General features: G+C 43.1%; 2 protein-coding genes across 13 annotated transcripts in view; both read right to left on the reverse strand.

Annotated features, from left to right (window-relative positions):
- Nucleotides 1-609, reverse strand: part of SH3PXD2A (SH3 and PX domains 2A) — a 229,417-nt gene extending 228,808 nt beyond the window's left edge. For all 3 annotated transcript variants that reach the window (XM_090145459.1, XM_090145460.1, XM_090145458.1), the window contains exon 1: nt 460-609. In XM_090145459.1, coding sequence (XP_090001585.1) covers nt 460-531 — 72 coding nt within the window. In that variant the 5' untranslated portion in view covers nt 532-609. The remainder of the gene's footprint in view (nt 1-459) is intronic.
- Nucleotides 610-4,910: 4,301 nt separating this feature from the next.
- STN1 (STN1 subunit of CST complex) overlaps nt 4,911-14,740 on the reverse strand; it is a 46,592-nt gene continuing 36,762 nt past the window's right edge. For 9 of the 10 annotated variants that reach the window (XM_090145469.1, XM_090145472.1, XM_090145473.1 and 6 more), the window contains 4 exons: nt 7,721-12,931; nt 7,271-7,406; nt 5,130-5,270; nt 4,911-5,048 (listed from right to left, as the gene is read on the reverse strand). In XM_090145469.1, the coding sequence (XP_090001595.1) occupies nt 12,774-12,931 (158 nt within the window). In that variant the 3' untranslated portion in view covers nt 4,911-5,048; nt 5,130-5,270; nt 7,271-7,406; nt 7,721-12,773. Of the gene's footprint in view, nt 5,049-5,129; nt 5,271-7,270; nt 7,407-7,720; nt 12,932-14,511; nt 14,565-14,740 lie in introns of those variants that run through there. The other variant, XM_090145477.1, reaches the window with a different exon arrangement.

The following is a 14,740-nucleotide window of genomic DNA, read 5'->3' on the forward strand; positions in this document are numbered from 1 at the left end:
CCGCTGTTTGCTGCGAACTCCCGCAGGCAAAGCCACCTCCGCACGACGTCCCGCAGCCCGGGAAGGTCGTCAGAAATCTGCCCTGCGCTGTTCCGTTAGCAGCAAGGTGTGAAAAGAGGAAGGCGACGGAGATGAAAGGGAACCCGAACGCCGAGTCCGCCTCGAGAACCGCGCGAGCCTCCTCTCCGTCCCTCAGAAAAAGTCTGCTGCAACTGCACGAGAGAAAACGAGCAAAGCCCGCTCAGCACCGGCCGGCTGACCCCGCAGAGCTCGCAACGCTCCCCATCGCCGCGCCGGGACGGAGACGAGCCGGGGAGCCGCGAAACGCGCCCCACCGCGGGTTCTGCAGTTCACCTCCCGAAGGGAAGACAACTCGCGAAGGGTAACGGCACCGCTCCGCTCCCGCCGCACACGTGCATCGCCCGCCCGCGGAGAGCGCGGGGCCCCGCCGCCACTCACGTAGTGCTTCGAGGGGTTCCTCCTCTTCTCCACGTCCACCACGTTGGCGTCCAGCACGCTGTAGGACAGCATCTTCGCGCACCCCGCGGCTCCCTCGCGGCGCTGGCAGCACCCTCCGCCGCGCTGCCCGCCGCGGCGATGCCGGCCGGCGCGGCGGGCGGGAGCGAAGGAGGACGCCTCGCCGCCGGCTCCGCCCCGTCCGCGGCGGCGGCTCTCCCCGCTCCCGGAGGCGGCCCGGCCCCGCGCCCGCGCCCTGCCCGCAGCCTCCGGCTCAGCGGCGGCGGGAGGGCGAGGCCCGACCCCGCCTCGAGGCGGCCCCGGGGAGAAGGGGCGCGAGGGGAGCGGGAGCCGCCGCCCCGTGCGGCGGGGGGCGCGGCCTGCCCTGAGATGGCGGCCCCTCGCGCCCTGCTGGCGGCCGGAGCTGCTGCCTGAGGCTGAGGAGGGATGCGGCGGAGCGGGTCCCGGGGCCCCCCCTCACCGCAGCGAGTGGCCGAAATTCGGTCGGCCGAGTGCCCCGGGGAGGGAGGCTGCACGACCTCCGCCCGGGCTGCTGAGGGATCGGACTTGGAGGAATGCTACTATCTGCCGGGGAGGGCTTTTAGCGATAGACCTACTTCAGCTCTTCCCACACACGTGCAAAAGGAGCTTCATCTTTCCCTCGTCATGCTACATGGAGAGCTAGCCCCAGAAGTTTCACGTGCTTCACGAATCATCATTACTTTCCATGTGATTATTCTGGAGGCGCTTAGCACTGAAAAGGGAACTGGGGTGTGATCTCCCAGCCAGCAGCTCACTTCATGAATCGATATTTGCCAAACTAACTGAGTTCACCAAGATCTCCACCAAACGAAGCCTCCTCAACAGCAGCACAAGCAGATTCCCCAGTAAGCTCCCACAGCGCTGCTGACAGCTACAGACCTACCAGCCTAGCAGCGTAGAAAGGTCCCGGCTCCTGGCAAAAGGATGTTGCCTTTTACAACAAAAGAAGGGTCAGCCTCAGTGGGGTTTCACCATACACACTATAAGCACATTTTCTGAATCACAGCTTCTGTGCTGCTGTAATGCAGCAGAAAGCACAGCAATGAGAGCTCAGCAGCTAGGTCCTAAGCAGCAGCAAGTGAGGATACGCTCAAACACAACAGCTATAGACACAGAAACAAAGGAAAGAATCTACTTACCTTTAGAAGACCTCAGGTATGCAGGGATCTCCAGAGAGATTCTCTCGTTTTCAACTGCCAACCCTTAAATAAGGTCAGGGAAGGGTCGGATCCTGGCTCCACCCCTTCCAGTCACCCAGGATCATTGCTTGCACCTGTTGCTTGCACCTGTGCTCCCCTGGGTTGGCCCTGCCCTCCCACCAGGTGCTCAATCACTGCTTCGTGATTCAGCATTTTCACTACAGCTGTGTTATTAGCTCTCTTAGCCATTGTAAAGCACGCACTGAAATTACAAAGCCACCAACAGCTGAGCTTGAAGACTGATGTCTGAAAGTGAGAAGTTGGTAGCTAGATGCCACTAGCAGTTTAAGAAGTTGAAAAGAAGAAAAATGGAAGCAACGCCATAGCATAACTACCTGCTGCATAACATTGTCCTTCCAGTACATGGTGGGAGATGCTCTGACCCTTCTACCACACACAGTTCACCAAAACTAGAGAGCTGATAGAAAATGCTCACGTCCTGGCATCCCATCCTGAGATGTGTGCTAATGCGAGATTGCCTTCTGATAACCAGGTAGCTGGTAGAGGGGAGATGTTCTCACCTCTGCCATCACTTTTTTCCTTCAGTGCACTCCCTGCTCTTCTTGGAAGGACATCCCACCTTAATCTGCTTGCATGACACAAGGCAGTAGAGAAATTATTTATATTAGAAACCCTTACTGTTTAGACTGGCCAAGAAGTCCCTGGTGTGCAGAGCAAACAAAGAAAATTCTTCCCTGCAAATGTAAATATTCAAATAACCCATTGATAAAAATATGCTCAGCATGGCTGGTCTTTGGGGTCTTGGATACCTCTTTCCTGTGAGCCATTATCAATATACATTACACATTCCATCCTCTTCTATCACTCTGTCCAGAAAAGAATAAAGGGTTCCCCACATCGTTTAAAACACTCAGGGTTTGTTTTAAATCAGCTTTCAAAACATTTCATTGTGAGGGAAAAAGAAAACATACATAATTCTCCAAACACTTTGCCCTGTCCTTCCTGACATTCTTACTAACTGGCATCTCCTTACGGGTACTCCTCATCTACTTTTGCAAGGAGCTGCTATTTTCAGTCAAACCTTAATGGCACTTGGAGGTTTGTGCTCCCTTGGTGACAACCCTGTACTTTCACAGCATCTGGTTCACTGTTCACTTTCCTTCTGCTCAAGGCAGCTTAATTGTTCACTGCTCCAGACAATCTTCTCCAGCTGCAAAGCCTGCCCAGCCCTTGTGTGTGTACAACCTCCTCGTCTTCTCCATCTGCAGCTTTTACTCTCATTGTCACCTTCTGTTCTCCTTGTTTGTCTGCTGCAGCCATCCATTTCCATAGGAAAAAATATATGTTGCTAGGGGCATGGATTGTTCTTTTAAAATATGTACAATGCCCAGTCTAGTGGGAGTCTGATCCCACACCATTGCAAGACTGGCAGAAAATAACCAAAACCACTTATTATGCTGTGGGCTTGAGAAAATCTGCTCCTCTCTTCAGCAGCAGCTGGGAAAAGGGAGCTGACAGCACCTGCCCAACCCTTGTCCTGGAGAGGCAGGCTTGGGCTGCCCGTGGGACTCAAGGAAAGGAAAGCAGCAAGAAGGGCAAAGCACAGCAGGCTCCTTGGGCTTTGCGCGTTGAAGAGCCTGTATGAGAGGGACCATGAAAACAGACCAAGGCACTGCAGTTTCATAGGAAAGTTACAAACTCTAGAAGATCTAATCTTAAGTTTCCAAGTATTCATATTTCTTTAAATCTCTGTTACCAAATTCCTGTCATGACAAAGAATATCACTACTATTAACAATAAGTTTAATATGTAAATGAATATCAACAGCTGATTTAATTGTTCACCTTTACAGACTTGTGGTCCAGGAAAATCCACCTGAGGAGCAGTTTGAGGGATTCGGACTTCTGAAGAACAATTTGAAAAGCTTCTTTTTTTCTTTTTCTATTTTTTGGACCAAACAGGTAACCACATTAGCCTCTCAGATGCAGTACAGCTTCAGTCCAGCAACCTCAATTTTATTCTAATTCCACAAAAGCTGGTGTGACAGAATGCACATGTGATGGTCTCAGAGCTGGAGCACAACTCGTATTTTCATATTGCAAGAGGACTTGGTCATGCTGGCTAATTTTTGCAAATAAGCATTTGAGTTATAAATTGAAAACACTTGAATCATAAAGTCAGCAAGAAAATAAAACAAGGACCTGATTTTTCTGTGCTTCATTAAAGCCATTTGTAATGCCTCTTATTAATTCATGGCATATTACTAAAGATATGTAAACCTCTGTAAATATCAACCAGCATACTACAGCATAACGACCCCTTTTGAGTGGCTTGAGTTGCTGTTTAAAAACGTTTCCTTCCCTCTTCTGATTTTGTATTTGCCAAGGTCTGCCCTTGAAACACACTGACATTTTCTTGTCCCATTTACTATGAGGAGCCCTAATGGTGCTCATCACCTTTGGGTGAAGCAAAGTGCCTCATGAGTTCAGCCGCCTGTGGGGAGTGTTTCAGTGCTGTGCATGACAAATTAGCCACACAACTCGTTACTGGCAACTACAGTTACATGCATAATCTGCTAGACATGGTACTAGAGATGTGCCCCTTAGGGTTTTCTTGGCTCTGATGTGCAACAGCACAACACAGAGGCTTTGTTACACCCCCATCTCAACTTCTATACTCAGAAAACCTTCAGGCTGCTTTTGATGCAGTTCTTCCACTTCAGGTTTTAACACATACCTTTTGATATAAGTGACAAGAATAATAGAGCCTGTCTGGCATTCAGATCTTAAACTCTGAAACACAAAGCATAATACAATCCTTTTTTTTTCCCCTATTTTTTAAAAGCAAATCACATCTCATCTTCTTGGGAGATTACTGCTTTTCAAATGAAATTCACTCTTGGGATAAATAGGCTCAGCTAATGTAGTAGAAAGAGAAAGGAGCTGAAGAAACCAGCTGCAGTCCCACAGAGCAGCCCCACAAGATCAGTAATGTGCCCCTTTGCCTCTCAGCCTCCTCACCAGTATGCTGGTTTATCAACCCAAGTGCAGCCTCCTACAATGGGAAAACTTAAATAATCATTCTCCCTGCTAGCAGTGTATGTGCTTTCCCGATGGTGTAACAGCTTTCAGTTGCACTGTAAAAGAGTTGCTTTACTCTCTTTACTTAAATTAGAGATTATCCTTTCCTTGAGACAGCTATCTCAGAATTTAACCTTTTCATGGATAACATTATTTTTCAGTCCTCTCTTACCAGAGTTGGGGATTAAAGACTTGAAACAGCAGTAGGTGCATCTCACGCTCTGTTTAGGGTAGTAGCAGCACATTGCAGACTGTTTTTCATCCATGTACACCTTGTACTTTTCCATTGTTATGAAGGTTTTGTAGCTATCTGATGACATAGTTTAAAAACATAAAATAAAACAAGCCCAAACCACACTTTTCTTATGTATTGTATAAACATCAGGCTTACATTTGTGGCAGCTGAAGTTTATCAAACTGATCACAGGTTTAGATTGGGATTCTCCAGGCTAATTCCCAGATGCTGTCCCTCACTTCAGTTTCCCTCACTGTTCTCAAGAGGACATCTCAATACTGGCTTCAGCCTTATCTTCTGCAAAAAAAACCAAAACAACTTGACAGTTACTTGTTGAAAATACAGCTTATTACAAATGAATTAAACCTAGGAAGCAGTAGTCTTTATTTGCATTTTCTTCCCATGTTAGTTCTAAGTATAGACATGGACACTGTTCTCAGTATTTAAAATTTCCACCATGTCCCATTTAAACTTTAATTTCCTTGCTCACTACTTTTACTCACTACTTTTACTCACTTAACCCCTTCGGAAGCCAAATGGTAATTTTATTTGGCTACACATCCACTAGAGAAATTAGAAAAGTTTAATTGCCAATACCCAAACTAGAATATTTGATAGGTAGACTATGAATTGTGAAAAAGCATTGATAAGATCTTATGAAAAGTTAGCTATAGAACTGCAGTTAGACCACAAATAACAAAAAACACAATCTTAACACTATAAACTACTACCACAGTGAAGTGCATTAGTAGTTCTCTTTTATTTAAAGTCACTTTCATACGAAAGCAAAGTGCTTTTCCCATCACATAAAGACTTCTTTAGGAGGTGCGTTTTTGGATCTCCTGAGCATCATGGGCAGATACAAGAAATATTTTTCTTCCCCAGTTTCTCAGCTTAGGCTTTGCAAGGCAGTAACTGAGATGTCTGAAAAACCAAACACCTTCTAGGATGTTTATTGCTTGGAAAAAAAGAGTGACATTGTCCAAAACCAGACAACTGGAAAGCAGGACCTGCCATAAGCAAGCTTTTCACCTGTGGAGTGTGGAGCAGTGTCACTACCTGTTATGCTATCCAGGTAACTTCAGTCATCCCTTTGGATCCATCAGATTGTAACAGCATCTGGGTGACAACCACGTTATCCTGAACATTTTGATCTTTAAGACACTCTAGTGGCCAACTCCTATGCTAGCATCTTGTTTTGAGCATGAAAAGAATTGGTCTTTTAGAAAAGACTTGCAGAACACAGGAACTGTTAAAGGACAGTGACAGGAATGTAGAGGAAGAGCATATACATATTGCTGTGCTCCAGATAAATTTGTGCAGCTGTTTATGATAAACATTCCCTTACTCCAATTTTTTCATGCCTTCATTTCCTCCCTTCCTTTCTATTTACAGAAAATAAATAGTACAAGTCCTTGCTTTCAATTACATGCAGCACCTGCTGCCTGTTCTGAAACAGATGTCTGAAGCATCATTAGGCAATTATTTCCTAGCCTTTTTCAGTGGGACTAATTTCAAACATCTTTTTGTTAAATCCTCCTCCCTCTGCTTCCTCTCCATTTCTCATCCTTTCCTACATTCAGAGTTCCAAGAAAAAATCCTCTCTGTATCAGTTTGTCAGTTTGCTCCTGTTCTGTTTGTTCTGGATCACTGTAACCACAGAAGAACAAAGAGGCTGTAACTACTGTGAACCAGGAATTAAATTCAAGAGAGATTATTGGAGAAAAATAAAGACAAGGTGAGGGAAGAAAACAATAAGGGAGTATTAGTCAGCAGTGAAGGCAGCAGTTTCAGAACACCAGCTGGCTTGTTATGGGTCAGGTTTTGTGGACATTACAGCGAAGGTTTTACGCACATGCAAGAACAACTCCTACACTCTCAATGTGAATGACTTAAGTTTTGGCAGTAGGAGAAAAAACGAACTCCAAGCACGCTTTTTCATTTCTTTGCCACCTTGTATACTGGCAAGAAAGCACATTTTAAAATTGGGAAGGCCTGTAGGGCTTTCTGTGATGACTATTTTTGGGGAAGGCATTTGTGGGAACCAATTCCTCCCTCCTGTTTCCAAATATCACCATAATACTTGGATGAAGTCTCCACTACTGGGAGGAACCACAAACGTCCCAGCTCGTAACAGACTTGGCACATGCTTCATTTAATCACATTGACTGTTATGCAGTGGCACATACTTGTAATTTCTCTTACCATTCTCCTAGCAGAAATGGGACTACTTTCTGCTCTGCTTTAATTTTCCCAAATTAAAGTAAAAAGATGAATAAAGAAAGTAGATGTCTCACCCTATCAAAGCAGTAGTTTAGCTGCAGCTATTCCTCCAGTTGTCAAGAAAGGCAAGCAGATGTTTGGGCCCATACATGCTCACACACTCACAGCTTGCTCATCCCAGGCTAAGCTGGCAGACAGGTCCAGTTCTAGCTGGTAGGAAAGGAGTGTTCATTCTTCCAATCAATAACAAAAAGCAAGCTAAAACAAGTGCTTTAGGACATGCTGTGCCAGGTTAATTGGCACCACACTGTTCGGTGGTTCAACACTTGTTGAAAATTGTTCCTTAAGGTTATTTCTTTCACTGGCAAATTCCAGGTTATTATTCAGGCAATCTTGATAATCTGGGCCGATTTCAACTTGTAAGTTACTGTGACTAAATTAGTATATTCTCCACTGTGCATTTAAAATATATTAGTGGGAATGGGCTGGTGGCATCCCTAACAATTCATTACACAACTGTCTACCTTGATAAAGATGCTGCAGTTTCCCATCACACTCATCTGCGCTGGGGAGACCTCTGGTAGCAAACTTCAGGAAAAAACAGTCCATTCAGTTCTAAAAAGAGCACTGCAGAACAAGTAAACAAGTAGTTCTCACTGCAGAAGTAACAAAATTTTTTCCTTGTGATCATCTTGTGTGTGATTTCTTTCTTGTTGTATGACAATTTCTTCCTTCCCCTTACTGCTGGCACTCACTTGGGCTTCCCTATTCTATCAGTGCATCCACTTTCTAATAATGTGCAAGACTATAAGATCTTCAGGTCTTTCGCCCCTGTTAACTAGCCAACAGAGTACAAAATCACTTGGGACAGTGTGACAGATCTGACAAATGCTCAGACAGCATAATTACATCAAACACAGAGTATAATGACAGTTTCTCATTTAAAAAAAAAAATCAGTCTAAAAGAGGGGACATTACCTAGTAGATGCACAAACTAAAAGTCTACATCAACTTGACAGAATACCTATGTGATAAAATCTGCAGAAGGGCTTGAAAGTGACAGGGGGAGGCAGATGACTTCTGCCATCTGGAAGAACAACTTGTACTTACTGCAGTTGGGGCAAGATACAGGTGTTTTAATATTTAATTCTATTTATTTCATACTTGGACAAGAGCAAAAGCTCACACCTAGAAACCTTCAGGGTTTTCCTGAAATTGCAGTTCGTTCCTGCTGCAGTCTACATGGTAAAAGATCAAGGCTGAAGGAAATGATGCCTGCCTCTTCCGGTACCTGGACAAGCAGCAAAGCACAGCCTGCTGGAAACTGAATGAGCTGTGAACAACATCAAGTTGGTTAGTTGGAAGGATTATGCTGATAATTTCAGTTGCCAGCAGCAGACAAGGATATCTGAGTTAGGAAAGATAAAGGGAACAGAATGGGGAGGAATGGGGTTTGACCACAATCCATGGTATAGAGATGAATGATGAGACTACGAATGAAATGAAAGGCCTGAGACATGACAATTAGAGGAGAGAGCAGAAATAGGTGGAAGAAATTAGGGAGAAACCCTCCATGCCTGAGAGGGCACATTGCTGGGAATTAAACCCAAGATTCCTGACTCAACATTTTCCTGCTGCCAACCAACATCCGCAAAAACATTTCTGTAAAACCAGGGCTCCTCCTAGAAGATGGTAACTAATTATTATAACTACTCTTTTATCTCCTGCAGCTGAACTTTTGTTTGCTCACTGCAAACAACTCTGTCTGCAGAGTTGGGACAGGAGAGATGGAGACTATGCTGAAAGAGCAATAGGGAACACAGTGCTACACTGAAAAAGGAAGTTTCAAAATTCAGGTTGCCTGTGGTGTCTGAACTTTCTCCCATTTCATTTAGAAGTATAAAATACAATCTTTACTAGGGACATCCTTTCCCCAGTAAGCCCAGGATCAGCTTACTCTCAAAGTAAAGCAAATAGCCTTTATTTGACAAGCAGATTTTCAGTACTTTGTTTTAATTTCCACACAGCTCCATGACTTACTGGCTGCTCATTTATGAACTCTCACTCTGAATAATGAATTAGGAACTTCTGTGTACAGCATTCATTGCTGAAATAAGCAATTATAGACAGACCCACAAAAGTAACAGCTCAGTTTAGCAAGTCAAATAGCAAATAATTTTAATTTATTACTTAAGAAGAAAAGCTTCAGTTCTCAGGTAGTTTGCGTACATGTCCTCATGGGTACAAACATACTTCCACAGAATTGATAATAAGAAAGTTCAGAAATCATGTGTCTGGATTTCTACCTTCAGGAATCCATCATTTGTATTAGAGGATCCCTAATGACTTAACAAGGGAACAGGATTCCAGCAAAAGCGTTTTATACAAATATGAATCAAGATACCATAATTGCCTTATAGGATACGAAGATCAAAAAGACATGACAGGCAAAGCAACATGCATGAGTCAGAGAAAGATAAAGCTGATAGTAAAAGCAGAGGTAGGATTAGAGCTAAATCCTGCTCCAGCCTCTATGCATTCATTCATACATTACCACTCAGCCACAGAGTTCTCTAACATTTCTCACCTGCAGATCTCAAGAGTTTGTAATGATTGGTGTTATCAAAAAATAGGGCTTGTGTCCTACAACATAGGAAACCATATTATTCACAATTTACAAAGAGGAAACTGAGGCATGGAATTAACTGTTTTTCCTCTCATCTCAGCAGATCTGAGGAACTGAAAGCAGGGTTATTCTGTCCTTTGTCTCCTTTCCTGAAAAGTCAGCTTGCATTTTGCCAGAATATTGAGATATTAAATATTGAGATTCTATGGTAATTTTTACTCTAAGGTATTCCATTTCTATGGAAACACACATTTTTAAGGTAATGTAAAAATGCTGACTGCTTTTAAAACCTCCATTTTACTTACCTGCCTTTTACTGCCATAACTGTTTCTATGGAAACTAGAACTGGCCACGAAACAATCCAACATGAATTCTCACTTGTCAGTTTTACCTTAAAGTGCCACCTTCAAAGTCCTTTAATAAACTAGTAATGGCTGCATTGCCTGAAGAGTTTTCAAATTAAACAAAAAGAGAAAGTGTGCTTTCACTGAACGTTCCACACAATATTTTGTAGGTGTGGTCTAAATCTAAGAATTTTTTTTAACAGTGTGCATGATATGACTTTGGTTAAGGATATGATCTGTAAACAGAGAGACAGTTTATTAGCAGTAAAAGCCCTAGTGTGTGTAGTTCGACTTACATAAAGGTGACTTATACCAGTATGGGTATGTCTAGACTGCTGTCACAGAAGCATACTGTAGAGATGCTGAGTAAACAGGTAAATCAGCCTAATGTGAGCTCTGTGCTCCCACAGCTAGCTGGGGTACTTCTGTGCAGGCATATGCATATGGCATTCCCTCTAAGTGCAGGAGGGGGAACGTACTCAATCAGAGTAAGTTTTCGTCTGTGCTGGGTGGCTACTGAGGAAAAAATAAGGCACACAAGATTAATGCGTAAGTATTCCACACTGTTGTTCATAATTACAATCTGCATAACTTGAAACTAGGCCATTTTGTTAATTTTTACCTTGACCTTTTCAGTCTTGTAAAAAACAGTAGGCTCCCTCGTGTTCATTCATATTATTCCCCTAATCCAAGTGAAAAAAATCCCTTCTTCCAGTTCTTGAGGAACAATTTCCAACAGAATACATCCTTCCAAGAGTTGAGTATTGCCAGCAAGGACCAGCTTAAAAATTTCAGAGGAAAGGTTCTTTCCAGAGTGACTGATCTGTCTTTCCTGAGAAAAGCTCCTCACTCCTCATCTCTAAGGCTTCACAGTTATCCGTGCTTTTAAATCACAATGGGGCAGGACAGTTGTCTGCACACTTCTTGTCTGCATCAGTCTATGATGCTTAGAAAATAGGAGGTCAGGAGTTTTAGGCAGACTTCATATATAGAAATACATTCGGCCCATATTAAGATCTAACTAGAAGATACCTATCTCTAAGTACAGCAGTTAACACTAGGAGTAGTGGCAGCTTGCTGGGAAACCAGCTATTAAGCTCTGCAGCAAGTAGGGAAATGACAGTGAAGTAACTCACAGTTTTCCACTATGAACACATATACCATCTCTACAAAGCTGGGGTTTTCCACAGGTCTCTGAATGCAAATGCCAAATATTTCATCACTTCTTTCTCTTAGTCTCACTGAAGTCATGGCTTGGAATGAGGCATATAATATAAAAACAAAGCAGAAACCTGGCACACGAGGCTACTCACTGGCTTTCCTCATGCATTCGGTTTATTTTTCCCTGCTATGTCAATCCTTATAGGGCTGCACGACTACATCTGCCTCCTGGAAGCCTGCTGTTTCAACTGTTACAGGGAAGGTGCTGAGCAGAAAGAAGGAATATATTCTTCCCTTCCTACTCTTCTCAAATTAATAATGGTATCGCCTCCACACTATTAAACAGATTACTTAGATGATCCCCTGCAGCAGGAAGCCCTCCAAGCACAGATGCTGAACAGCTCCAGGTTTTGAACAGTGGCACATAACAGAGTTCTGATTATTCCAGGTCAAATGTCTTGCATGGTAACCTTTTTCAGGCCAATGTTACTTCATTCATGTCTTTTGTTCTGCTACAAGCAAGGATATGGATAGCATTTTTCCTGAAAGTGACAAGAAGACAAAAGGCAACGGGAAGCATGGAGATCACAGTGAGTCTTGCTTGTTTTCATACTTTCTGTTCCAAAACACCTAATTTTTTGCTTATATTTTGTGATATACAAAGCAATTTAAAAATAAACAAAGACATTAGTTGATTTTGAAACTTCTGGTCTGTACAGAATCCAAAACAACATGCATCAGTAGTGCACATGGTAGCCAGGGGAATCCAGACAAGCTTTACAAGCAGTGGGGGATGCTGCAGAATGGGGAAGGGGTGCAGTTCCTCATTCCTGAAAACTACTTTTCAGAGGAAGGTGGGGTCTGTTTTAGTAGTGACAAAGCTATGCACATTCAGGAATACACACATATATATACACACATGGGTGTGCCAACATTACCAGGAAGAACAGGTAACCTTTAGATTGTTTGCTTACATGTGCTTTTCCTACTGTAAAGCATATATAAAAAGAACAGCTACCACTGTAAGGAAGGATCACAACATCAGCCTTTAAGTCAGAAGGATGAGTCCTGATGTGACCACTGCTGCAAACAGTACTCTTTAGCAGTAACTTCTCTTTAGGGGTCACTGGATGTAGATGTGAGAAAGGCCACGTAACGTCTCACTGCTAATCAGGGAAGCACATGCAGGCAGAAAGCCTGTGGTCTCTTCCAGCTCCCCTGCTATAGAAGGGTGTCCAGAATTAGTTAGATACAACATTCCCCAGTCAAGAAGAATATTAAAACAAATACTGGGACAACTTCTCAGAAGCTGGACAAAACTAGCAGTTACAGAAACTGCCCCCAGTAGGTAATAGCTTTTAAGTGCCAGAGTTCTGTTTCAGACATTCCTTATTCTTTTTACTTTACCCTGACTGGACAAGAACTAATGCATCTTATCTTCCCTCTTTAAAATGCCATGTAATATCCTTCCATAGTGCTGACAATATCGCTGTTGCTCTCCAGCAGTTCCAAAACACGTTGCATCACCACTTCAGTCAGACTGGGATTGTAACTCTGCCGAACACAACTCAGGACATGAAGAAAATGGCAGCCTTTTTCAGCATCTGCAGGAAAAAAAAGAGAAAAACATAGCCAAGCATGAAGGAAAGACCTCAGCCCAGCTGCCTCCTTTTAAATATCATAATCCAAATAAGTTGGGAAAAACCAACAAAAAAAAAAAATGGCACAAGATGCATGTATTCAGAAGAAAGAGATGGAGTCTGTGCCAGCAGCTCTCCAATCACCAAACGTCCCTACAGATCTCACTACGAGGTGTCAGGGCAGTAACACTAATCATGAGTATGAATGATAGCTTTATCAGCTAATATATAGAGCTCATATAATACAACCAAACAACAAGGATAACTTCAGGGGCACCTCCACAACCCTTCTATGCAAACCACCTACTTTCTGCAACTACAGTTCATCACAGAATCATAGAATTGTTTGAGTTGGAATGGTCCCTTAAAGTGGAATGGACCCACCTAGTCCAACTCCCTTACAGCGAACAGGGACACTGACAGCTAGATTATGAACAGAAGAAACCAAATAAAAAATTCTTTTGCTTATATCCAATATTAAAAACATTTAGAACTGAAGGCAGGCCCATGGTCAGATATGACTGCTTGCCCAATGCTGTCATCTTGTGGAAGAACTGTTACAGTGCAACCTTCATTCAACTAGAGATGCAATCCTATTCACACACTTCACACTTCTCAAACAATTACCGGAGCAGAAAGTCACAGAATTTCAGTATCATTATCTCATTTTAAGAGGAATGAGCCCTGAAAATGTACATAAGAGCAGAAATATATAAAAATGCAACAAGAGATTTTCTCTCCTCCATGGCTAACAATGGAAAACTAGTATAAATGAAGCACATTAGCACAAGTGACCTTCCCTCAACTTACTCCTCAGCTCATAAAGTAAATCGGACAAAGACACTAAGAAATTTGCATGGAGGGCTGGGACCAGGGAGATTCCTGTCCTTTGTTTTTGCTGCTTTTGTTTTTATTTTAGCCAATCCCCACCTGAGAATTGGATAAGCCCTAAAACTGCCTTAGAAGTTACCTAAAAAAGTCACTGGTAAATAGGAGGAGCTGTTCAGTACAGGCAAATACACAGTTCAGCCCAACTCCTATTAGACTATGGTTCAAGCAAGGATACTTCTTTAGAAGTCAGTGGCACAGCATGATGAAAGACCTTTGTGGCTGGTAACCAAAAACACATTCACCACCCTAGGATGGATAAGGACAGAGAACAGAACTACACACCTACCCACTCTTAGTGACTGCTGATACAAACAAAGTGGGTACCTTCATTTTGCATTAGTCACAGGTTTGTCATAAGAAAGTCAGCGTGCCCATCCCTGATCTACAGTACATAAATTTCAGTCTCGAATTAGTGACTCAGGTATTACCCAACAGTATAATGCATCTTTTGTTCTAAATGCTGGCAGAAAATGGCATTTCAGGGTAGTTGCAGGTATGTACAATAATTAAAGTAGCCCAGATACATGCCTAGGCTACAAATGAAATTTGATGGAATACACACTTTGCAGTGGTGTGATGCTGTCCCTCTTTCATTGACATGGAGTTTATCTTTTGTCCAGGTAATTCAGGCTATGATTAACTGTCTTGCTTACCAGAATCAGAAGGGATGGAGTTACAGAGTAACTTCCACTTGTTGCATTTAAGCCTAAAAACAGAGTAAAGGAATCAAGAAAAGAAACAAGTCTGAATTAAGTCTACCATTTTGCAGTTCAGTCTGAAGTCCAATTGTACTGTCACCTTTTTCTGACTGTCTTTAAGACTCTAGATAGATCCAGAGTGGACTCACATAAGTGAACTTCAAATTAGGCTGTTTGGAATTAA

Source organism: Phasianus colchicus, chromosome 8 (assembly GCF_987193195.1).
Source record: "Phasianus colchicus chromosome 8, bPhaCol1.hap1.1, whole genome shotgun sequence".
NCBI classification, from domain to species: domain Eukaryota; kingdom Metazoa; phylum Chordata; class Aves; order Galliformes; family Phasianidae; genus Phasianus; species Phasianus colchicus.